The following is a 26,200-nucleotide window of genomic DNA, read 5'->3' on the forward strand; positions in this document are numbered from 1 at the left end:
TTCCCCAAATATGAAGGTCCCTATTTACTGTTATGCAAATGTGTATTATAAACTCTGAAAACTTATACATTTCAGGATGATCCTTTAGTAATTTCCTCATCTGCGGAGCAGCTACTATGAACACTAATTTTTAAAAGTGGTTAGGAAATTAGCAGCAAAACACCTGAAATTGGAATGACTAGATTCTGTGCATTGATTAATAGTCATGCTTATAAATATAATGTTTTTCCATAGAAAAAAATCTTTGTGATCATGGGTTAGCAAAATATTTCTCAGATATGATATGATTCATAAAAGAAAAAATGGAGAACTTTAATTCTTCAAAAGGCATTACTAAGACAACAAAAAAGGCAAGACATAGACTGGAAGAACATATTTGCAAATCACATATCAGAAAATGGACTTATATCCAGAATATATAAAGAACCCCCAAGTGCAATAATGAGAAAATAATAAACCCAACTTAAAAAATGAGCAAAAGATTTGAACAGACACTTTACCAGTGAAGGTATACAAGTGGCAAAGAGGAACATGAACATGCTCAATATCAGTAGTGACTAGGGAAATGCAGATTTTAAAATGCATTATTTAAAATAATTAAATTTTTAAAAACTGATCATAGCAAGTTTTAGCAAAGGTTTAGAGCAATGGGAACTTCCATGTACTGCTGTTGCATGTAAAATGATGCAATCATTTTGGAAAAAGAGTTTGGAAATTTCTTTTAAAATTAAACATACACCTACCATGTAACCTAGCCATTCCACTCTTAGGTATTTAACCCAACGGTAATGAAGTATATGTTCACACAAAATTTGTGAATGAATGTTCCTGGCACCTTTAATATAATAGCCCCAAATGGGAAACAACCCAAATGTCTATCAGTGGGTGAATGGAAACACAAATTGTGATATATCCATACCATGGAATACTCTCATCCATAAAAAGGAATATAGTATTGATACATAAAATATGGATGAATCTCAAAATACCTTGAGTGAAAGAAGCCAGAGGAAAAATGAACACATTGCATGATTCCATTTATAAAAAAATTCTAAAAATTAGAAACTAATATCTTGTGCCTAAAAGCAGATCAGTAGTGGGGCAGAGGGATTACAAAGTTTTGAGTGTGATGAATATGTTCATTATCTTGATTATGGCATTGCTTTCATGACTATATGTCTATGTCAAAATGTATCAAATTGTATAATTATATCTTAATGGAGCTGTAAAAATGCTTTTCTATATGTTTCTTCCTATATTTCTTCCTTTTGGCTTGCACTGCTGACTTTACAGATGCTATGATTGATTTTGTCAGAGGCAAGTTCTTAATATTTATGACCATTTAAAATATACAAAATAATTAGATCATAAAGATGGGCATTTTTCTCTTATATATGCTTAATGTAATAAGTCTCAGTATTCTGTTAATCTTGACTTGCAGTTAATATTGATATGTATTTAATGTGTCTCTCAGCTTCAGTTGACTTAGATCATATTAAATTGAGTTATTTAGAAATTTACAGCTTTATTTATGTTTTCTTAATTTTTACTGTTATAAGCAAAATCTTAGGTAATTAGTGGAATTAAATGAGTAGAATAATAGAATTTAAGTCAACTTGGAAGGCTCTAGTGCATATTATTTCCTGTATTAGGTTTCTGTTTTATTGAATATTGCAAAAAATAAATAGCCATTTGAATGGGACTTAGAAACCTTTTATTACTGCTGCATGAGTTGTGATTATATTAATAACAATGTATTTGGTAGTAGGGTTTGACCAGCATTTCCTTGGATCATGGGAGAATGTAATGGAAGATACTGGAATAGAAGTAGTTCCACTCCCTGGGATTTGAGCTTGTACCATGTGGTAGAACATTTAAATGGTGATTTACTCCGTAAAAATGTGGGTATTATTTAGGAAAAACAAGGAGAAAGGGTTCATAGCCTTAGAACTCAGGCATTATGTCATATTTCTCTGAAGAGTTTATGCAAAATGGAGCCTGGAATTTCACTCCAGCAGCACCTTTTGCTGCTGTCATGTAAGGCTTATAAGTACAAAATTTTTTTATCACATCCTGCCTTCCTCAGTACTTCTTCTAAGGAGCCTTCTCTAAACTTGCTTCTGTGTGGACTGCAGGAGATATGACTGGTTTAAATGCATAGCTAGAATTTACCCTAGTCTAAGGCAGGACTTTTCAACCTTGGCTACATGGTAGATCACCCAATCCTGTTGGTCAGGCTGCACCCCAGACCAATTACATCAGAATCTTGGGGTGGTGCCCCAGAATCAGTATGTTTAAAACTCCTGCTAATTCACATGTACATTTAAGGTTGAGACCATTTGTTTAAGTGAATCTGAGGATGTAAGCCATATTCAATCAATTATATGCTCGTTCCTATATTGCGTAGTCAACCTGGCACAATCTTAAAACAGTATAATTGTCTTTTCAGATGTTAATTCATAGGTATTCACATAATCCTTTGACTCTTACAGAATTATGATGGCTTATATATCTATACTGCTTCTACCTTTTTCATTCCTTTTTGTTTTCTGGCAGCAGCACCATATCTGGACTTCCACTTTGGTTTCTGGTTGAAATTGCTCCCTTCACATCCCTGTCACTCTGTAACTTGTCCTTCTTGGTTTGTATTTTTGGGTTTTGTTAATAGGCTTTTCCCTGGGCCTATGTATTTGTAGTTCAGTGTATCTAATATTCTCCCTATACAATATTTGATCTTTTCTACAATTTTTGTAAAAGTTTCCCATTTTGCTAAATTTTTGCCTTAACCCTTTTACAGTACACATTTTTTAAAAAGACTTATTTATTTTTATTTATTTCTCCCCCCCCCCCATTGTTTTTGTGCTCACTGTCTGCTCTCTGTGTCAATTTGCTGTATGTTCTTCTGTGTCTGCTTGTCTTCTCTTTAGGCAGCACCAGGAACGATCCTGGGACCTCCCGGAGTGGGAGAGAGGCACTCAATCTCTTGTGCCACCTCAGCTCCCTAGTCTGCTTTGTCTTTTACTGTCTCTCCCCTGTGTCTCTTTTTGTTGCGTCATCTTGCTGTGCCAGCTCTCTGTGCTGTCCGGCAGTCCTGCACAGTCCAGCACTCCTGTGTGGGCTAGCTCACTGCGCGGGCCAGCTTGCCATCACCAGGAGGTCCCGGGAATCAAACCCTGGACCTCCTCTATGGTAGACGGGAGCCCAACCGCTAGAGCCACATCTGCTTCCCTACAATACACATTTAAAGACAATGAAAAGCATTCTTTCTCCTGAGGAAGGTCCTGCTGTCATTCCTAAAATTTATCAACTACCCAAGACCCCCTTTTATAACTACTGCCACCTCCTTTGAGTAGGATTCCTCAATTTACAGTCACTTTTTTGGGCAGAAAGAAGGGCTCAAGTGCCCTTCGATTTGGTCCTTCCTTTATTACTGTTCATGCTACAATTATTTGGATGAAAAATCTCTCATGTGGTGATATCCTCAAACGTTCCTATGGAATTTCTGCACTATAAAAGGAACTTAGCAGCACTCATGTTGTGTTTCTCTTGGAGAACTAAGCTTCTGGGTGTGTAGGTTTCGGGGACCAGGCCCCCCAGCCACTACCCCCTGGTAAAGAACAAAGGAAGCCTGTCATGCGTACTGGTAGGAGTCCGTGTGGTATGTTATTGTATAGAATGTGTTGGTTGGTTGATGGGGAGCCCTAATGCATGATCCCCTTTTCCTCTCATCTCAGTGGGTTAGGGCGTACCCCAAGGAGGCTTAGACTTAGGGTGGACACCTGGTTTTCACTGGCAAGTGTTAGTAAATTTAAGAAATTCAGAGTGAATCCTTTCTTCCTCTTTGTTGCACTCCTCATATGAATTCCCGAGGAAACTGAATCTTTTGAGTCGATGTTTCCCCCAGTTTTGATTTCTTGACCAGTCTACCCTCCCCTATGAACTGCTTCTTCTTCAGTCTTTTGCATCTAGTTGCCCAAGCCAAATGCTCGAGTTTTTCTGTGGTTCCTTTCTCTGCTTTGCCGCTCTTATCTATCAGCATGCCCAATAGAGTCTGCCTCTAAAATAACATCTCAAACTCCTCTACTTGTCTCCCTCTCAGTGATGTTAAAACTCTCGCTCAAATGACTATCGTCTGCCCCTGGACCATTGCAGCAGCCTCCTAATTGGTCCCTCACTATCTTTCCTGCCCCGCCCCCACCCCCCGAACTGTCCCTCTCCTACTCAAACATTTTACAGTGTTTTGCACCTGGAATGAGAAGCAGATTCTCAGTTGTGGCCAGTATATCCTGGCTCTTGTTTCCCTTAGCCTCATCTCTTGATTTTCTTCTCCAGCTGTTACTTGCTCTCACAGTGGCCTGTGAACACTTATTTACTTATTCCAAGAAGATCTTATAGTTTGGTGCCTGGCCAATATTCCCTTACTTTAATAGCATAAGGATATAATATATAATACTAACAAATTCTGCCATTTATTGAATATTTTGTGTAACCCAGACAACATGCTGAGTGCTTTATAGGCATTATTCTATAATTAAATTAAATGCAACAACCTTGTAAAATTGGTATCACTACTCCCATTTTAGGCGAAGAAACTGGGGCATAGAGACTTGGAGTACCTTGCCCAGGTTAATATGTTAGCACACGGTGGAGCCTGACTGGACGTTTGCCTATTGGGCCCTAAATTGAGCTCTTTGGTACTGATGTTTCAAAAGAATCTTGTTATCATTAAATTTTAATCATCCCCTGTCAGTTCCTGGAGGACGATCTTAGAGCAAGCTCTAGAGTAGATCTCTTGTTGAAAATGAAAGTAAACATTAATTTAACAACTTTGTTAGAGACGACAAACTTTCTCAATATTTTGAGATAGTGTAGTGTAATAGTTGGGTATAAACTTTGGAGCCAGACAGGGATTTAATCTCAGCATCTGCTAGTTCTTAATAAAAATTGATATATATACACACACACACATATATAAATATATATACATGCACGTGTGTGTGTGTAGTAGAATATGTGCCAGATAATATTCTAGGCACTTGGGATACATCAATACACAAGACACTGTTCTCTGCCCTCAGACACTTGACATTTAAAAATAGGCAGCACAATAAACATAATACGTAAATTACCTGATATGTTAGAACATGGAAATTTCTTTGGGGAAATAAGACCAGGGTGAGGAAGATATGGGAAGCCAGTTGCAATCTTAGGTAGCGATCATAGGTGATCAAGGCGGGCCTCACTGAGAAGGACAGAGGTTCAAAGGAGGTGACGGAATTAGCCAGACGGGTATCCAAGGAAGGAGCAGTCCAGGAGCCGAGTACGGAGTGCCCAGGCCCTAAGACAAGCACGTGTACCCACTTAAAGCCAGGGGGCCATTGTGGATGGAGGGGCTCAGCCACGGGGAGTCCCTGGATGAGGTTGGGGAGATTAAGAATATTGTTGGTGACAATGAAATGAATAAACTACATAACACACTAAGTTCAAGGGCCTCTTCAAACCTCACTTCCTGCTGTACCCCCTTGTAAACCCCACGCTGCATTTCCATCCAAAAGCTAATGGAAGTTTCCTCAATTATCTGCGCACTTTAAACCTTTCTGCTTCCACAAATACCTAAAATGCTGTCCTCCCATCCTTGTCATTCTGGTAAACCCCTTTGTGATGCATTTCGGGCTCCCCCCTGGGAGTACTTCCTTGACTCTGTAAGGTGAGGATACTTCCTTCTCTGTGCCACCATGCCTGGTGCTTTGTGTTTGTTATAACAACACATAGCAAGCGGTAATTACCATTTAATGGATACTTTCTGTGCACCATCCACTGTCCTAAGCCCGTCACATGTTTCTCATTTATGCCTCACAGCAACCCCCTGAGTTTGTCCTGTTGTCATCCCCATCTTACAGATGAGTAAACCGAGGCATGAAGAAGTTAAGTAACTTGCCTAAGCTCATGCAGCTACTAAGTGGTGGAGCCAGGAGTTGCTCGTACAAGTTTCTGGCTCCAGAGCCCATGCTGTCCTTTTAAATCATTACATTATACTGCACCTCCGCCCTTTCCACCATTTATATATTGATGTGCAAGGCAGTGTGTTGCTTCCCGCTGTGCTGTAGGTATTGGTGTATGTGTGTGTATTTCCGTACTAGTTGTGAATTCCTTCAGGCTGGGAAACCATGTCAAATTCACCTTTGCTGTTTGGGGCTTTTGCACGTGTGCCCCCTCGATTGAATGGTAAGGAAAAGAAAAATACTCTCTCTCTCCTGTAATTTTTCTCTCCTATGATATTTTCTCCTGTAACAGGAAATAGTGAAAATGTTAATGATGTGTCATTAATTTTGAGTTTCATTTAGCTTCTAATTTTATCTTAATTGTGTTGTTTTGCTTCTGCTTCTCCCCAGACCAGCATTAAAGAGGGACAACTGTTGAAGCAAACCAGTTCTTTCCAAAGGTGGAAGAAACGCTACTTCAAACTTCGAGGCCGCACTCTTTATTATGCAAAGGACTCAAAGGTATTTAGAGAAAATTTCTAGCTGCCTCAGTGGTCATTGTGGGTGGAGTTTAATCTCCGGTTCTATAAACTGGGTGCTTTTGTCCGGGAGGCTGGCTTCCCATGATTTCTCTCATATTGAATTCAGTCTAGGTGGCACCGTCTTGCCATCCAAGAGACCTCCGAGAGGCAGGCCCAGGACATATCCCCTATAAAACCTCTCAGCAAGGCTCTAGTGTAGCTTCCTTCCTTCTTTTCTTCTTCCTTTCCAATTGAAATGTGACATTAAATATAATCTTATTAGGTATAATATACGAAAAATGTGGTTTTTTCCTCTCCCTTCTTGCTCCTTTTTACGTTATAAATCATTTCCTGACCATGAGAAAGAGTCGCCATCGTTGCTAAGAATCCATGCTCAGGGGTCGGAGCAGTCCTGGTACCCCAACCCCAGCACACTGCAGTGCGGTGCCTGCGGTGGCGTGAAGAAGAAGCGGTGCCCGCGACGTGCCCATGAAGTGCTTGCTAGTGTCTGGCCCAATCACTCATTGACGTTAGTGATTAATAATAAACATCATAGCGAGGGAGCGGATGTGGCCCAAGCGGTTGGCATCTGCTTCCTATGAGAGAGGTCCCAGGTTTGGTTCCTGGTGCCTCCTTAAAAACAAAACAAAACAAATAAACCAAACGACAAGGAAAACAAATGGAAAAACCAACTCAGGGAGCTGATGTGGCTCAGTGGCTGAGCGCCAGCTTCCCACATACGAGGTCCTGGGTTCAATCCCTGGCCCTGGTACCTCCAAACAAAAAAAATCGTATTGAAATAAAATCATGGCTTAAAAAATTTTGTAATGCCAGTTGAATAAAGCTCACTCCACTGAATCTATTAAAAAAAAGAATACTGCAATTTTAGGAGCAATATATATAAGGATGAGCCTTCTGTCCCTGATATAATACTGATATTATGGTATCACTTAAAAAATAAACATTAAGATTTCTTGCTATCGTGCCAGTTAAATAATTAATAATCCTCATTCAAAAATGTATGTTCCTGATATAATTAGTCGGGTGATTAAAACAACCTAATTCTTAAATTATACAGCTGTAAAGGAATGACCAAAGTGAATAAACATCTAAACATCATTATGCCCATGCCTGCCTGTGGTCTGGCTCCATCCTAAACTTTCACATTTGTCTCTAGACAGCACTGACCCCTGACAGCCTTCAGAGATGCTTTCCCTCTCCAGAATGACCTTCCCACTGTCTCTACGTGTCCACCTTGCAGTTCCTTTAAAGCACTTCTCAATAAATCTTTCTTCCCTGATTCAAGAAAGAAGGAATTTAATTGTTTTCTGCCAGAGAAGTTGCCTGTGAACGTCCGTAGCTTTTTTTTTTAAGATTTATTTATTTCATTTATTCCCCCCCCCCCCCCAGTTATCTGTTCTCTGTGTCTATTTGCTGTGTCTTCTTCTTTGTCCACTTCTGTTGTCAGCAGCACGGGAATCTGTGTTTCTTTTTGTTGCATCATCTTGCTGCGTCAGCTCTCCGTGTGTGCGGCGCCATTCCTGGGCAGGCTGCACTTTCTGTTGCGCTGGGCGGCTCTCCTTGTGGGGCGCACTCCTTGCGCATGGGGCTCCTCTACTCAGGGGACACCCCTGCGTGGCAGGGCACTCCTTGCGCGCATCAGCACTGCACATGGGCCAGCTCCACACAGGTCAAGGAGGCCCGGGCACCTCCCATGTGGTAGACAGATGCCCTAACCACTGGGCCAAATGCGTTTCCCCCGTAGCATTTTGTTGTCTCTCCTCTTCCACTTTTCATGGACTACCTTATGTTGACATTATTTGTGTCTATTTCCTCTCCAGTGCTAGATTGCAAATTCAATTTCAAGTTAGGGAACAAGGCTTATGGTCTGGTTGAAGTAGACTGCATAACCCTTAGAGATCTTGCTGAGAGGACAGGCAGAGTGGAATTGAAAGAGGTGGAGGGCCTTTTTCTGTAATTCTAGAAGCCTCGATGGAAGAACACCGAATAAATGTGACAATGACGGAGTAAAAGTGGGAAAAAACCTTGAAAATTTTTACAAGTTCCATATCTATAGTTTTTACCACTGAAACTTTTTGGTGAAATCAACTTTTAAGAGTTTAAAAGAAACATCTTTTTTTTTTTTTTTTTTGGACACTTTATAGACGAGCAAAATAACATTCAGAAAACTTCAGTAACTTGCCATGATCTGAGCCAGAATTGGAGCTCCTCATTTCTCATTTAGCAAACTTGCCTCTGCCCACCCTGGCAGAGTTGTTATAAGCTTTAGAGATATTGTGTGTTACCCGTGTGCCAGACACTCAGTGGCTTCCCCTGTCTCCCAAGGTCACTATTATGTTTCCAGAGAGCAAAGAGCATTTGCATTCAGTGTGCCCTTGGGGTTCTTTCAAGTCTTTTTCCCTTTGGGATTCAGGGGTTAGTTTATTTTAGGATTTTACTCTTTGATGAGTTGGTATACATGCACTTTTCCAGAAAGAAGAAAGTATTTCATTAACTTAACTTTTTCTTCAGTTTCTATTCCTAATTCCTGAAATAGCTTCATAGTCATCACCTTGTAGTAGAAAAGTATTATGGAGCATTTGCTTAAGTTTTCATTTAATCTGTTTGTGTTCTTTTTCATTAACAGTCTCTGATATTTGATGAAGTTGACCTCTCAGATGCCAGTGTTGCTGAAGCAAGCACAAAAAATGCTAACAACAGCTTCACGGTATGGTTATATTCTGATAATCCCCTAATCAAAAGCTGTAGAGTGATCCTTCCTAAGAATCTATAGAATGGCCTCTTTGATTATCAACTCTGTGTAGCTTTTGCATATTGGGGTCCTTACCAACACAATAAACTCTAATAAGTACAATATCCAACACCATTCGGGATTGTTTGGCCGAATAAACCTGGGGTTAAATGTATTTTTACTGTATTTTTTTCTTTGTTGTCCTTTTAATTTTAGTGTCTTGAAATTTCACTTTTTGTGAGTACAATATATTCCATTCTTCTTTTTTTTTTATTCCACTGTTCTTGAATATTCAAAAAGTTTATTCATCTTCCATCCTACAAATAGTATTTCCTCCTTCTCTTCGTCTCTTACTCCAGTTGTTGTGATCAGGTCTTTGTTTCTTTTCACTTAGGTAATTTCATTCAGCAGCTATTTAAGAGGCGTCCTCTGTTCTAGTCACCAGTTACACTGCTGTCTGCCTAGAAGTCCTGTTGGCTCCCTATTTCCCGTCAAGTTGCATCTCCAGCTCACTCTTAAAGTCATGTAAAATCACACCCGTGCATGCTGGTGCTACTGACTGTTACATGGCCACAGTTCCCAGGCTGTGCTGGTGGGCTCCCTGTGCCCTGTGACGTGAAAGATTTCTCCCCCCTCTACAGCTGCTGGATTCATACCTGTTCTTCAGAGCTTAGCTCAGCTATTCCATTCTCCTTCTACTTCTTTTATTTGAAAATATGTATTTGAGGACCCACTATGTGCCAGGCCAGTGAGCTAAGCACAGGGGCCTGCAGAGCTGAGTAAATCTATGTCACTTCCCTCAAGACATTTCACGGTGGAGCTCTGAGATTTGGCTGAGATCCTCTTTATACCTACTCTATTGTTCGGGCCGATAAACCCGGGTTTAAGTGTCTTTTAGGTTCTCTATTGCCGTGTCATCAACCCATCCCCACTCTCAGCCCCTGCTCTAGGAAGCACCGTTACTGAGGGCTGTGTGTTGTGTGCATCCCTCGGGCAGCCAGGGTAGGGAAGACAGAGAGCTGGACAGGTGCAGGGGAGAGCCGGGACAGAGGTAAGCATTGCTCCGAGTGGGTGGAGGCAGGAAACAAATGAGTTCCAATTTAGTCTTCCTGATTTATGGGCATGTAGAATAAATCTTGGTGTAGATATACTCTCCCCATCCCCTGCCATCCCCTGGGAGAGCTTAGTATGACAAGAGGAAAGCCCAGAATAGAATCCATGGAAAATGTTAAAATTTAAGGTTTGCCCAATAAAGACTGAGAGAAAGAGAGAGCATTCTGAAGTCTAGAAGGAGAAGCAGGAGGCAATGATGGTCTAAGGAAACTAGAAGAAAAGAAGAGTTTCAAGAAGCAAGTTGTTATTTGTCAAATGCAGCAGGGAGGTCCAGTCCAAGAAGAATCAAATGGAATTTGTGAACCTGGAGGTCATGTGTCCACACGGATGCGAGTCTTTTCGGTAGAGGCGGAATGCATGAAGAAATGCAAGGCTAAACACCAGAGAGCCAGGTTGGTTCCTTTTCTAAAAGCTTGGCTGTTAAAAGTATCGTTAGAAGAAATCCTGGCTAGAAGAGTATTTTGATTTTGTTGCTGTTGTATGTTGCTTTGTTTTAAAAATGGGTTTTCAGTTTGTTTAAATGAAGAGGAGAAAGAACTGTTGGAACCATAAGTTGGAGAGAGGGAATAATTGATGGTGCAGGATTCCTGAGTAAGCTCAAGGCCATGGGAACTAGCATGGGCTAAGAGATTAGCATAGAGCAGGAGGCAGGAGCAAGCTTATGGAGAGGTAAGGATGGACAAGAAGTTCACGAGATTCAAGCCCAAATACGACTATTTTCTCAGTGAAACTGCAGACAAGGTCATTGCTGTGAGATAGAGTTTAGGAGGGTTTGAGTAGCTTCTATAGAGAATGAGAGTTGAAACCAAGCAGAGACCTGTAGAAAATTGCTAAACAGTCAACAGCCAATCTACTAAAGATTGAAGATCAAATTTAGTAATAAATTTAATTCCTATGTTTGGAGCATTTTCTTTAAGACAGGAGTGGAGAGAAACTAAATTGATCCAGTGCCAATGGATTATAGTGCACAGTGGACGGAAAGATAAAGGGACTGTGGGATGTTTGAAGAATCCATGACTCCTCTATCTTCCTCCCTCTGAGTTCTCAGATTTTTTAGAATGAAACCTACAGAGTAAGGGACAGCTTTATGAATGAATGGCTGAACAGGACCCAATGGCCATAAATACAGGGCTTTTGATAAATTGTTATAGGACAAAGGAAAAAATGTGTCTTTTTCCTCCTTGCCCCCAGGGAAGGTGGAGGGGTCTGGTGGAAAGGGCCTCCCCAACTTTCCCAATCAGATTAGCCACCTGTGGGACAGTGGTCCTCTCCTTGCTATGGAGATGTGTGGAAGGGGGGTAAGGGTCCCCCTAACTGGAATCTGGAGTTTAGTCAAACGAGGCTACCAAAATTTAAGGTTCCAAGGATGGAATGATCTTGAGTAAAGACATGGTCTAGGGTGTTGGAGTAGATAGAGGTAAAGGGACCTGAAAACCTTGGGTGTTCCCATCCCTTGTGCAGCTCTTTCTTAACCCTACAACCTGGAGATCTCTCCCATTCCATCTTTCTTGTAGACCTTACCATATTCTGCCTTATATTTAGTTAAGTACTTACTTTATTGTACTTAGTATTATATGTGACAAGGGGCTGTGCGATATCTTTTTACCCATAGTATCTTATCAATTAATATTTATTGATTTTAATTAATAAACTGAAACTTTATTTTAGGCACAAAGATACTTTTCATTGGAAAAGTTTCAAGAAATCTCTTCACTCAAGCACTACTTTTGAAGTTTGTTCTCTTAGAAATGGAAGGAATAAAATGTTAGTTTGGTAGAACTTTCCAGATATTAAATGGAGCAGAAGATATGTTTTCAACCATAATTGACAAATCAATCCTGCCTATGTTTAAATATTTAAATATCCTACCTTCTTAGATGATAACAATTGCTACCAGCTCTGTTATTTGGCTTAGTTCATGTCAGAGGTTAATGGATAGTTTGATGATAAAAGGCCTGGGAATGCAGGAATGGCCAGACTGTGCTTTGCTGTAGCCATCCCTTTTCTCCTTGAAGGTCCTAAAGATTACATATTGACAAGGGACAACAGTAAATGGAAAAATTTGTAAATAGTAAATGGAAAATGGAAAAGCTACACCTTGCCCCCAAACCCAGCCATGCTGATAAAATGGGCTTGGTCACGTGGATTGGGCCCAGGTACCAAGGGGTCTGCAAAGCCAGAGCTTGAGATTTAACAGTTTGCCTGGGACCTGAAACCAAAGAAGTGTGTTGACCCCCATGCAGAAGAGAGAGCTAGAAGGCTCGGCCTCCTCCCCAGGAGGAAAGCTCCCTGGGCAGGTGTACTTGTCTTACTGCATGGACAGAAGGGGAGCAAGGAAGACCACTCCTCATGGGAAACTGTGGGCCAGGCTTGGATTAATGCTGCATTTTGTGTGAGAACGAGAGCCGTGGAGAGGGCCACTGCCATCCCATGTTAATATGCAGAGGCTCTACGTAGACATTTCTGTACAACAGGAGCGTTAACATTTGTGCTATGAACATCTCTATTTGTAAAGCAGGCAATGTCTAGTTAAGCGTTAGGGTCCCTGCACTGATGATCATTTGATGACCTTCTCCCCATGTGTGGTAGTTTCCTAGGATTTCCATAACGAATTGCCTCAAATGGGTGGCCCTAACACAGCAGGTGGGCACTGTCTCCCACTTCTGGAGGCGGGCAGGCTGGAACGGAGCTGTCGGCAGGGCCGTGCTCCCTCCGTGCTCCAGGGGAGACGCCTTCCTCGCCCCTCCTGGAGGCTGGTGGCCGCTGGGAGTGCTGAGCTTGGAGCACAGTCACACCAATCCCTGCCTCTGTCTTCACACGGCGGTCTCCTCTCCCCATCAGCTTCTTTCAAGGACAACTGCCAGGAGACTGAGGGCTGCTCTCATCCTGGGACGCCATCTTAGCTAAGTACGTCCGCCAGCGACCTTATTTCCAAATGAGGTCAATTCTGAGGGGGCTGTGAATTTTCAACTGAGTACTGATAATCCTTGTGATTGGAATTTTACTGTGATATAGACAGAGCTAGGCCCTTCTTGAAACTGAGGGAAGTGAAATGAAGAAAAGAATGATGGTCCAGAAGCAGTGATGGTCTCATTAGTCATTTTGGAGCCTGTATTTGCTGACTAGTAGATATTTTTGGAGTGTTTTTTCCCCTACCCTCTCCACTTTTATTTTATTTTTTTAATCAAATTTATACATGCAAACAGCTTTTAAAGAGTTAAATCATTCTATATAAAGCTTGTTTCACAAAGAGCACTTCTCCTGTCCCCTTCTTTCCATTTGCCCTCCCCAGAGAAACCATATTTTTCTCTCTTAATTTTTCTTTGGGGGGGTGCCTTTTTTGTTATTTGCCCTAACATCCTATATATGTTGTTGTTGTTGTTTTAGTTTCTTTGTTTGTTACCCTAACATCTTTGAATAATGTTGCTTATGTTGTTACTTCTTGCTTTTTTTTTTTTTAACTTTTAGAACAATTATTTTACTTTCAGCTCTAGAGGTGAGGATTTAGCTTTCTTTTATTCTTCACGCCCCCACTGACACATTTCACATTCCTCTATGTTGCTGTAAAATCACATTGAAATTTTTCCTTGAATGCTATTCATGTTTATCTTACAAATACTCTGTGACACAACTGACAGCAGGGCCATTTAATATACTGTTCCAGGAACTATGGCTGAATAACCAGGCACCCCCAAACTTAGCTGCTTTGGACACCATGATTTTGCACCCTGGGACCTCATGGTGCACCAGCTTCCAGGTTCGCTCACTCCAAGAGTGAGTGTCGGCAGCAGGGCAGACTCCGTTATCCTGCATGCTCAGCCTCAGCGGTTATTCTGCCTCACTCTGTGGCGTGCTGTTAGTCTGAGTAAGTCACTAAACCCCGTGGAGCTTCAAGGAGAAGGGACGTAGACTCTACCTTTCCTTGGAAGGCATCTCAAAGGATTGGCAGACTTGGTTTAAAACCTTTATACTCGATGATTAATTTTCCTTTCTTGCACAGTCCCTAACTCCCATCCCTGGATTTATAGATGTCTTGGTTTTTTCAGTTGTGCATATTTAATCAGCCTTCTATTGCTGTGTAATAAATTACCACAAACTTAGTAGCTTAAAAGAATACCCATTTTCTCTTCACAGTTTCTTTAGGTAGCTGGGTTCTCTGCTTAAGGCCTCACAATGTTGAAATAAATAGATAGGATAACTTTAAATATGTATCAGGCTAATTTAGGCAAAGTTTACAGTTTTTACAGACATCTTCTGAAATAGGCAACAATAACAACAAAAACTAATACTGAAAGCATTTTGTATGTCTTTAGATAATCAAGGATGTGACCAGGGAATGGAAACCACAATCCCTGACAGTCTGATTGTCATTTTTTAAAAGGCTTTTGGCTAATGATTTTTTAAAATATATGTTTTTGAAAATTAGTTATCAGAAGTTATTCCATAGCCCACATAGTCATGTTTCATAATTCAGGAGCATTGATGGGTCAGCGACAAACATCCAGAGAACTCAGTCCAAAGAAATTCTTTATGTCCCCATATCACTTTGCGCTCTGAACGGTACCAGCCTTTCTCACCTCCTCAGAATCTCTCATGGAATCATAGGTTCTGTAAAATCTGCATATGCCTTCTTTCTTCGTTCAGCCACAGCAAACCTTAGAGAGCTGCAATCTCCAGATAAACAGATCCTCCAGGGATGTGAAATCACAGACACTTGCCAAAGGGGCCTCGCATCTGAGTTTTGCCAAAACCCTGGAAGGTGTAATAGTTATTCTCTGTAATATCCACCTCCTTCCTCACGGATGGAGAAATGGATGGGGCACCGCGGCATGCACCTTTAGGTGAATGTTTATCGTTGATTTATTTGTTTAACTTCTGCTTCGGCATTTTCTGTAACGAATGTGACATTTATAATACGTTCCTTTCATCTTTTGCAGATGCCTTTTTAAAACAAATTGTTCATTTCTTTTGTAACATTGATGTTTGTGTGGTGTTTTGGAGTTTTGTTTTTGCTTTGACAATTTCACCTTTATTACAACACTGCTGCACCGTAGGTGAACGTGTTCTTAGGTTAGGCTGGAGATAATCACTGACTCCCACAGCCTGCTGGGGCCACACTGGGAAAGGGATCCCACACCTCTTTATCCACTTGCAAAGGACAAGAACTTAGGCTGTGAAGCCAAACAGCTGTGTTAATGTCCTGGCTCAGCCACTTGGAGTTACATGATCTTGGGAAAATTAGTTAACCCCTCTACATCTCAGTTTCCTCACCTTTAAATAAGGATAACGGTAGTACTTGCTTCATAGGGTCGTGAAGATTAAATCCCACATGATAATGCACCAAGATCCCCAGCAACAAAGATGAGCACATGGAGTTTAATAAATGTTAGCTGCTATTTATTATCCTGAAGCTACCATCTGCCTGTTCCCTTTACGAGTGATAATATGTTGGCAATTCCTAAAAGTTTCGGAATTTTGAAGAAGAATCTGGATGAATTTTATTTTGAGAAAACATGCCATCCTGCCTATCTTTCACAGATAAGGTGAAGATTTAGTTCCACCTTTATCTTATATTCATAATTGTTATTTGGGAAAGCAACTATTCTGTACTGAATGAAATTGCAGTCGTTTCTTTTTAGATGAATCGTATTTGCTAAAGAGAAGGGCTTTTTAATGATTTGAAGAGTCCTCAAAATCACATGGCACATGATTAGGCTTTCAGAGCGTGTTGTTCAAATGACTGCTTTCTTTACTTTTAATGAAGATTAGAATAAAGCTTAGCCAAATAAGTGAGTTACCATTTTAAGGAAATTATTGTACTGGCATTGTTAAAATTTCTTATGTTTGTAAAGAAAACAGCGTGTTTTTTAAACTAGAAAGAAATGCAGATGTAGTTCACTGCGGTTTTTTTAGCCACCCCCAGCATTTTGAGGGTGCGGTCTGCAGGTGTGTGTGAAATCCCACGGTTATTGCAGATCCATGCTGGCTTAGACGATCATTTGAAATGCAGACGTCATACGGTAGCACATATTTTTAGAACTAATTGAGGACTGGAACAAAGAGTCACTTTAGTTCAGGGGTCAATTGCCACAGCAGATAATACTGAGAGTCAGTTAGTGTTCGATTATGATTCTTCCTCTTAGGTTTTAAAAAGCATAAATTCAAACAAACCAACAAACAGAACATACTTGAAAGCAGGGGTTCTTAACCTTTTTTGTTCCACGGACCCCTTTGCCAGTCAGGTGAAAAATATGGACCCCTTATTAAGTCCACACTATACTGTGTATGATTTAATAAATACATCACACTTGCACCAACACGTCCCCACAAGAGTAATGTTTCTGTGAATTTCAATTCAAGCTCATGGACCCCATGTTAAGAACCCCTGCTTTAAAGGCACATAAAATGCCAGAAATTATGGGTTCATTTAGAACTGTGACAAAAGTTATGAAATATTAACTTTTGCATAGTCTGAATTGCCCTTACATCAGTAGTATAATTGAAATGAGCAGGCTGATTTTGTTGGAGAAAAAAGTTCATAAGAATTTGTTTCCTTAACATTTACTTTTTGTTTATTCTCTGTTTTCCTCTTCGCTCCCTCACAGTTTATATATTTCAGTTCCTCTGCTCTCTTAAAAGAGATGTCTTTTGAGCTAAGAGAGTGTCAATTTACTTTTATCCACTAATATCTTGATCTTCTGGGATCACAAAGGAAGCAACTAAATGTTATTTTTCTTCCATATCTTTTGTGAATGTTCCTCACGCACAGCTATTTAGACAATCCCCTAAATAAGTCATCACTTAGATAAATAAGTTGCCTACTTCATTTGATAACGTTTATTATTATTACATATCAACAAGAGTGGGTCTCTTCTTCTTGCTTTGTATCTGGTAACTCATTCAATTCTTTATTCAGTTCAGAACTTTTATGATCTGTATTTTACAGATGATCCATGTAAGAGCTCGAATCTGAATCCATCTGTATCATCTGGTCCCATGCTGTATTCTTGACCACTCCCCTGTGCTGTCCCTTTATTCTGGAGTTTAAATGAGTGTGGCTCAGATAGCTTTCCTGTAATTGGTTATTTCATGTTCAATTGTCTCATCCCTTACACTTCAAGTTAATCATAGAGTTTTCTTTTTCTTTTTTACTTTTTGAGGTACCGGGACCGGGGAATGAACCCAGGACCTTGTATGTGGGAGGCTGGTACTCAACCACCATGCCACATCGGCTCCCTTAAGCAGTCTCCTTCATCTGTTTGCTCTTTGCTCATTGGTTTTTTTGCTCGTTGTCTGCACTTGTCTGCTCATTGTTTTTTGCTTATTGTCTGCCCTTAACATTTCTCATTGTCTGTCCATTGTTTTGGCTCATTGTCTGTTGTTTATGCTCTTTTCTTTCCTTATTGTCTACTTGCTGTTTTTGCTTGTCTGCTCATTTTCTTTAGGAGACACCAGGAACCAAATCCTGGACCTCACATGTGGAAGGTGGGCACTCAACTGTTTGAGCTACATCCACTCCCAGTTACAGAGTTTTGTGCTTCATTACCAGATGTATAGCAAGCACTGGCTGGTCAGACCACACATCTAGAACATTACATTCTATTTTTGGCATCACATTTTGAAGAAAAAGGTCGACTGAAAACTCACAGAGGGAGGTGACCAGTATTACGAACAGGTCTGGAAATCATGGCAGTCAAGGGCCCTTTTTATGTTACAGATCTGGGAAAATGTGACGTCTTTTTAATATTTTGAGGGATTTTCACCAAGAAGAGGGAGGTAGATTGGTTTTGTGTTATTGCAGTATGTAGGTCAAAGATCCGTGACTGAATTCAGAGAGACAATTTCAGTTCAGTAAACAGGAGACCTTTCTAACTTGAGTCATCTGACAAAACAGACCTCTTATGAGGTAATGGCCTTGCCCATTATTAGATATTTCTAGGCATCTCATTCCTGTTGGCCAAGAGGGCCCTTCAAGAAGAGTTTTCAAGTCAGAAACTCAGGTTCAGAATGCCGAAGTGAATTCTCAAGGTTGAATGGCTAATAGCTATGCACAGAGGGTACAGAATTGGGGGCTGTCGGCTCTTTTCATTTGGGAAGTAGGCAAGGAGGAGTGAATTTGCAGACTGCTGAACACCATGCTGGGTGTTTTACACATGCTGTCTCGTTCTACCACATAGCCAGAGCTAAACCACCATCCTTCAGGTATGCATTTGGAGAGAGCTTCGCATTGTGTGTGTATACGTGGGAGGGGGTGGGCAAGAGGAGGTAGTAGAGACAGAAATTTCCTTGCAGGCACAAAGAGCTTTTCATCATCATTGAATCCCTAAAGCTGGTCCCTGACATATTTGTTGAATGAATGAATGAATGAGTAAATGAGTGAAAAAATGTATAGTTGTAAAACTGGTTTTGCTTTGGCAGAAAAGTATTTCTACTTTTAGCTTAGAGAACACAATTTCCTATTTCCTTCCCTGTAAGGTTGGGTCATAAATATTTGTATCCTCATTGAAATCTTTATGTCATAATTCAAGTTGTTTTTATACCAACAGTAAATCTTACAAACATTTCTTATCATTCATTAACCATTGCATTGCCCCCACCTAGTTATATAATAACTAGATGCCTGATAGCAGCAAACTTCAAATCTTAGGTATTTTTATTTAAGGTATTTTCTTGTACTCTAAAATAATACTGCATTAATGAAATTTTAAGTATTTGTTTTGCCTTTTTAAAATTGATTTATATATAACTTACATATGTCATTATTCCTTTTTCTACAATTTAGATCAGGCTTTGAGAAATGAAATATACTATCATTTTTTCTGTGCACGCATATATTTATATTTTCTTTTAGTGATAAAGGATCTTTTCCAAGAATATAACCCAGAAAAATGCGCTTCCTCAGATCAAAACCCAAGGGGGTGAGAAACCTAAGGATTGCAATCTAACCAGGGGCAGAGAGGAGGCATGGGTGAAGTACAGGGCTTTTATATCCACCTTTCAAATGGGCTTTGTAAAGTAAGGCAAGAACCAGTCAGAATGTTCTCTAGATTCTGCCAACCCTGGAGCTCTGGGGCCGGGGGCTTGCTTGCATAGTGAGACCACTGGAGTTCGGGAACATTCAGTTCACCAAAGGGCCCATTGTGGTGTAAATAAACACTGCCAACAGATGTCCTTGTTGCGGGGGAGACCTCATCAACTACAGAATTGCGTCCTTGGAGGCCCAGGCAGGGTACGGTGTTGAGTTGCTCTGCTGGGCATTACCTCTTTTGCCTCGTGCTTGGCGGTGCTCGAGATCCGTGACTCAGGGACAGCAGGGCCCTCCCGGTTCACGCCCTGCAGCCTGCTGCCTCCAGCCCCCCGCTGTTGTCCAGCAGTCAACTCCACACCCATCCTTTACTCCTAGGACTACTGCTCTCATACATTCATTACACTGAGTTCTGGGTTTACAGTGGTGAATAAAAAGAATTAACCATTGAATAGTAAATAAAAATATTTAACTTGAAAATTTTTTTTAAAGATTTATTTTTATTTCTCTCCCCCACCCCCACCCTGTTGTCTGTTTTCTGTGTCGATTTGCTGCGTGTTCTTCTCTTTGTCCACTTCTGTTTTTGTCAGCGGCACGGGAATCTGTTTTCCTTTTGTTGCGTCATCTTGCTGCGTCAGCTCTCTGTGCGTGCGGCACCATTGCTGGGCAGGCTGCACTTTCTTTCGCGCTGGGTGGCTCTCCTTACGGGGCGCACTCCTTGCGCGTGGGGCTCCCCTATGCAGGGGACACCCCTGCGTGACAAGGCACTCCTTGTGCGCATCAGCACTGCGCGTGGGCCAGCTCCACACAGGTCAAGGAGGCCCAGGGTTTGAACCTCAGACCTCCCATGTGGTAGACGGACGCCCTAACCACTGGGCCAAGTCCGCTTTCCTTAACTTGAATTTTAAGAAATATAAAAAAACATGGTCCTTGCCTTCACGGGTGGGTCCTGGGATCTAAAAGTATGTGGCCTTGGGAGTAGGATCCTTGAGATAAAAATGCAAAGCAAAGACTCACTGTCAACCTGGGACTGGGGATTGTGACGTCAAAGGACCTGAGTTATAGAAAGAGGAGATTTCATTCGCTGTTAGAGCTCGGGACCCAAGCCGTTCAGGGTTCCATGAGTAAAATCTTCAGGGACTGCTTCATCTGCTTTCTTATGCCAGTATTTCTGAGCCCAAAATATGGCGATCATGCTGCCCTGCTCATCCCTGAGCCTGCAACCTGGTGGTTTATGAGCTCGTTCCCTAGGAGCCACCTTGTAGTTAACCAATAGAAGACCAAGGTCCAGATGACACATTGACCATTTTCAATCTTGTGCCGTGGTCTGTAATTTTTGGCCCCATGGTGCACTCCCTCCTGGTCTTGGGGCCAGCTACACATTTGCATTTCACTTGTATGCTCCGCGTCCTAGGTCTGTCACAGGCTCCCCCTAGTTGGCCCTGTGCAGATGCTGTCACTTTTGTCATGCTCCCAGAGACAGCAGTTTGAGCTACACAGAGTTAGGCATCCAGAGCTCATCTTCACTCCTGAGAGAATCTGGCACAGACGGCTCAAGTTTTGGACCAGCAGCTGCAGTCCTTGTAACCATCCGGTTATCCACGCGGAGGATCCGAAGTATGCAGACTGCTCCTGAAGGTTTGTTCACTCTTTGCCAGCCTTACTGCTCCACTGATGCCCTTTTAGAAGAAAGCCTTTGGGAATTACATGGACCTTCCTGTGGTCTCTACATGGCTGAAGTGTTTAGCTGATGGCCCTCTTAGCCCCGACTCTCACTTCTGGTACCCATTTGTCATAGGGACTCAAACCCTGAAAAAGACAATGTCCAGACTCAAGGAGATGCCCCAAATAGGGACCTAATATGGGAAAATAAGCTACTGATAATTTTTTAAAACGCCGTAAATGTGTGACTCAGCTAAAGAGGACCCAATATGCTGTGACCATCTGATTGGATCAACAGAGCTCTGAGCAGTTTTAATGTCTTGGAAGTTCTTCGCTGGCTAGCATGCTAGAGTTCTGTTTTCTAAGAATCTTGATTTCCCTGATCTCTCAGGAAGCCAGAATCATCGTGACCCTCTCGAGAAAGTGGGAATAGTAGGGACCCATGGTGTTCAAACTATCCAGAAAATCCTGGAGAAGTTTACAGTCCTGTACCTTATGAACAGTCCATGTCTCGGGGGGGTCTTGAATCACCCCGACAAAGCCCAAGAGGGCTACGCATAGACGATCTGCCCTGGCCATCGTACCTGCACAGGTGCCTTATTGATGACTCCAGAGTCAGGCCTCACATCCTATACGAAGTGCTCTGAAAATGGAAACACATTATTACACTCCTCAGATGTTGGCTCCATCAGACAAGTTTTAAAATCAACCTTTTATTTATTTTTTATAGAGTATATCAAAGTAGTTTTAGGTTAGCCTTTGAATGATGATAAAATAGTAAAAGAATCCTAGGAAAAACCTAATATTTTACAAAACTTTTTTCAATTTAATGTGTTGGGTAATGTAGATGAGAAAAATAAATGAGTATCTCTTTGCCTCTGAAACCTCTTCGGTGTGCTCTGTAACAAGGAGTAATGATCACACAGAAGGCCCTTTACAGCTTATATCTCACTTTGTTACCTCAATAAGCCCACGAAGCAATTATTTTCCCATTTAACAAATGAAGAAAGTGTAGTTCAGAGAACTTAATTTGTGTAAATGTATACAGTTAGCAAGTCCCATAGTTAATATTTAAAGCCTGTGTTCCTTCCTTGAGAATGAGTAGCATACTGGAATTTTTAAGGTTCTACTCTTAAGAGTACACGACGATGGAGGAATAGAGTATGGATTAGAGTGGACATACTGATATTCTATTAATGAACTATTGTGATTAGTAATCGAAGAAAATGTGGCATTGGTGTAGAGAAAGTGGCCATAGTAGCTGCTGGGGGTAGGGAGTGGGAGAAAGAGATGTGATGTGGGGGCATTTTCAGGACTTGGAGTTGTCCTGGGTGGTGCCGCAGGGACAGTTACCAGACATTGTATGTTCTCCCATGGCCCACTGGGTGGACTGTGGGAGAGTGTGGGCTATGGTGTGGACCATTGACCATGAGGTGCAGCGGTGCTCAGAGATGTATTCACCAAGTGCAATGAATGTCTCATGATGATGGAGGAGGTTGTTGTTATGGGCGGAGGAGTGGGGTGAGGGGGGTGGGGTATATATGGGGACCTCATATTTTTTTAATCTAACATTAAAAAAAAGAAGAGTACACTAACAGATGTCAGGTAAAGGGCCATCAATGTCAATAGGATTTATTCCAATATGACCTTCCCTAGTGACTCCCTTTTACCTTACAAGTGAGAAGAGCATTTATGTAGAACAGTGTACCAGCTAGCAACTCTCAGCACTTGCTTGTTGTCACACGTTCTCAGTTCTTGTGGTGATCTTTAGGCTCATCTTTCACAGGAGGGAGAGGACTAATTTTTTTTTTAAAGATATTTAGATACATAAATGTTACATAAAAAAAATAGGGGATTCCTGTATGCCCTGCTCCCTACCCCTCCCACATTTTCCCACATTAACAACATCCTTCATTTGTGTGGTACATCTGTTACAATTAATGAACACATTTTGGAGCACTGCCAGTAGGCATGGATTAGAGTTTACGTTGTAGTTTACACTCTCTCCTGCACAATTTTGTAGGTTATGGGAAGATGTATAATGGCCTGTATCTGTTGTTGCAGTGTCAATCAGGACAATTCCCAAGTCCTAAGAATGCCCCCATACTATACCTGTTTTTCCCTTTCCCTGCCTTAGAACCTCCAGTAGCCACTGCCTCCACATCAATGACAAAAGTTCTGCCATTGCTAGACTCATAAGAAGTCTATAGCAGAATACCAGTAAGTCTACTTTAGGAGAGGACTTAATTTTTATACATTTCTGACAAGTCTCAGGTAAGAATTTACTTTCTGACAAAAAAATGGTTAAATTATTTTCTGGCAAAAAGAGATTTTTTGTTCCTTAAACATTTGTGGTTTCTAGATCCAGTTAAACTTGGGCAAGACCAAATCTCAATGCATGGAGGCAAAGGTAGGTTTCACTTAAGAAACAAATTACAGCCTAGTTGGCAACAGAGTGAAATCAGCAGGTGTGTTGAATCCTATCCCATTGGAGATTGTTTTTTTTAAGTCTTATTGGTTGTCACAAGATGAGACTTGCTGGTAGCATATCTCGAAAGCTATTGGGCAGTCCTGGAACACAGGCGTGGTGTTGTACAGGTTAAGAGATTAGAGTTGATCCAGCTGTCTTAAGGTACTCTCAGAAGATTCTGGTAAGCTGCCTTCATGATATGAAACTCAAGGAAGAAGCTGGTCTTTATGTATTTGGGAAGAACAGATTAACAGTGAGGTGTTATTAAACAGGGCTGATATCTTAGAGTAGAAGGGATGGCTACAAGACAACTTTGACCCTTGACATCAGGACATGAAAAGGTTCTTTCCAGCAAAGTTCAGTCGATACCTTCCATCAATGCAGACATCAAGGTTTACCCAGTGACATGGTCTGTCAGACAAGCTGGTAGGGCTTTTTGCTTCTGCAAATAGGATGTATTTACACACTTCATTAAGTCCTTGTAATCTGGCACAACACTATGTAGTATGAAGGTTCTGACAGTGGTTAGCCATCTGGGAGAGTGAACAGAAGTCATGTAGGCTTACCACAGATATTTCAGGTGGGGTGAGTCTCACACTTCTATGTGATGTCAGTCTAATGTTTTTAAGAGCAATGAGTTGAGTGGCCTCTGTCGTTTGGTTTCTGCACAAACCTTGGCCATTTTCTTTTTTAGAATTCCAGCAATAAATAATGCTAAGAATAATTAGACATGCTTGGTCTGCTTTGCATTTTTCACAGTTGCTTAACAATATTATTAGAGCTACCCTATTTGTTAGGCCCATAAAAATAGCTGTCAGGACAAAGTGACTAATCCTTCTCCCTTTGGGGCCCTTTGTAAGTGTGTGTGTGTGTGTGTTTTACAGGTAAAGTGTTGTTCCTATGAAAAGACTTAGCGGTTGTAGGTGCCTTTTCAGGATGGGTAGAAGAATGCCCAACAGCAAAGACTAACATCACTATGTACAAAATGACTGGTGAAAAACTTCTAAAAGATTTAACCTAAGGTTCAACACAGTATGATCAAGATATGCTCTTTATAGGATAGACTGTAAAAGGAGTTTTCCCAAGTCTTTGGATTCATCAGTGCCTTCACTGCCCATATCATCCAGAATCAGCTGGATGAGAGTTTTGTGCTTTTTGCCTGTGCAAAGACATATGTGCAAGGATATTTCTGGCAAGGTTGTAAGAGCAGAAGACTGGAAACTTAACTGTGCAACTGAGTTTGGGGCTGATTGAAATGAATGATAAAATATTTCACACAATGGAATGTCATGTAGCCATTTAAAAAATGCATCAGCTCTATGTGTAACAATACAGAATGAACTCGCGTTTTGTTAGGTGGGGAAAGCTAAATGTGGAACCATGTATGTCAAAGATGCTTCTCTGTGTGTGTGCACTTGTGCATGTGTGTGAGCCTCAGCTGACCATACGTTTATTGTATATGCAGAGAATATCTGCAGGAATACACAAAAAGCTGACAAGTAGGCTTTCAGCACAGAAACATAATTCTACATACATTTTGAATTTTGCATCACATGTCTGTATTCCTCATGCAGAATTTTAAAAGAATACTACATGGGGTATTTTTTACTACATAGTATTTTGGCTGCTTCCATTAGATGCACTTGACAAGAGAGAGAGACTTGGCAGGAGACCACCTTGGAGACTGCTACAGTCCCAGAAAACCGTGAGGGGGTGCCTGCCAGCCCATCTGCAAGAGCAGGGAAGGAGGTGGTAAGGCGAGGCTTTGAACAGGAAGACTTGGGAGCTGGGGCTAAAGGGAGAGGAGAGAGAAAGCTAATGCAGAGGGCTTGAATTGGGGAGGATTGGGGTATCAATGATGCCTTTAATTAAAATTAGAAAATGGGAATAAAAGCAGGTCTGGAGGGCGTGAAAAGAGTTCAGTTTTGTATGTTGTGAATTTGAATGATGATAAGATATCCTGGTGATGTCTAGCAGGAAATAGAGATGCTTTAAGCCCTATTAAAATGGCTTAGGGTACTCCTCTGGTATAATTTTCACAGCTCTTTTGAGATTTCTAGTATATTCAAATAGCATCTCCATTCCCTAAGGACGATCATGGTGTCATGGAAAATTTACGTTTTAGGAGTTTTTTCAGTGACCAATACAAACATGGTAATTATTTTGTTTTGAAATTTCCTATTGCATATGTGCCCTGAACAAAGCAATTTACAGTTACAAACCAAAAGAGCTTGTGCTGAGGGAATGAGGCTAATGCATTGTTCCGCTGTCTGGCACAGTCTGGAAATATTAAATGAATGGTGAAACTTTTAATGTGTCCATTAACCAGTGCTTACTGTTCATTTAGAGTGGAAGTGTACGTGATAGCCCACATAAATCATTTCTAAAATCACTGTGATCCTCGTTATTACAATTAATACTAAAAGAACCCTCTCTTGTTTCCCATGTACAATGTAATACTTCAAATGCCTTCTCTAAATAGGATTTTCTGTCTTGTAAATATTTTATTCTAATGGACTGATAGTACCTGGATTGCAGAGACTTGTCTGTGTTAGTAAATTAAATCATTATATATGTATTTTTACCACTACCTTTCTTGCTCATCTTTAAAGAATGCACAGGTATGTTCAGGGTTGAGATATAACTGTGCAGTGGCCCTGATGTTTTAAGGGGAGA

The 26,200-nt window shown here is 41.0% G+C and overlaps 1 protein-coding gene across 5 annotated transcripts in view; it reads left to right on the top strand.

Moving 5' to 3' along the window:
• DGKH (diacylglycerol kinase eta) overlaps positions 1 to 26,200 on the top strand; it is a 192,878-nt gene that overhangs the window by 80,865 nt on the left and 85,813 nt on the right. For all 5 annotated transcript variants that reach the window (XM_058276630.2, XM_058276632.2, XM_058276631.2 and 2 more), the window contains exons 2-3: positions 6,393 to 6,503; positions 9,150 to 9,230. In XM_058276630.2, coding sequence (XP_058132613.1) covers positions 6,393 to 6,503; positions 9,150 to 9,230 — 192 coding nt within the window. The remainder of the gene's footprint in view (positions 1 to 6,392; positions 6,504 to 9,149; positions 9,231 to 26,200) is intronic.

Source organism: Dasypus novemcinctus, chromosome 15 (assembly GCF_030445035.2).
Source record: "Dasypus novemcinctus isolate mDasNov1 chromosome 15, mDasNov1.1.hap2, whole genome shotgun sequence".
Taxonomy (NCBI): Eukaryota; Metazoa; Chordata; class Mammalia; order Cingulata; family Dasypodidae; genus Dasypus; species Dasypus novemcinctus.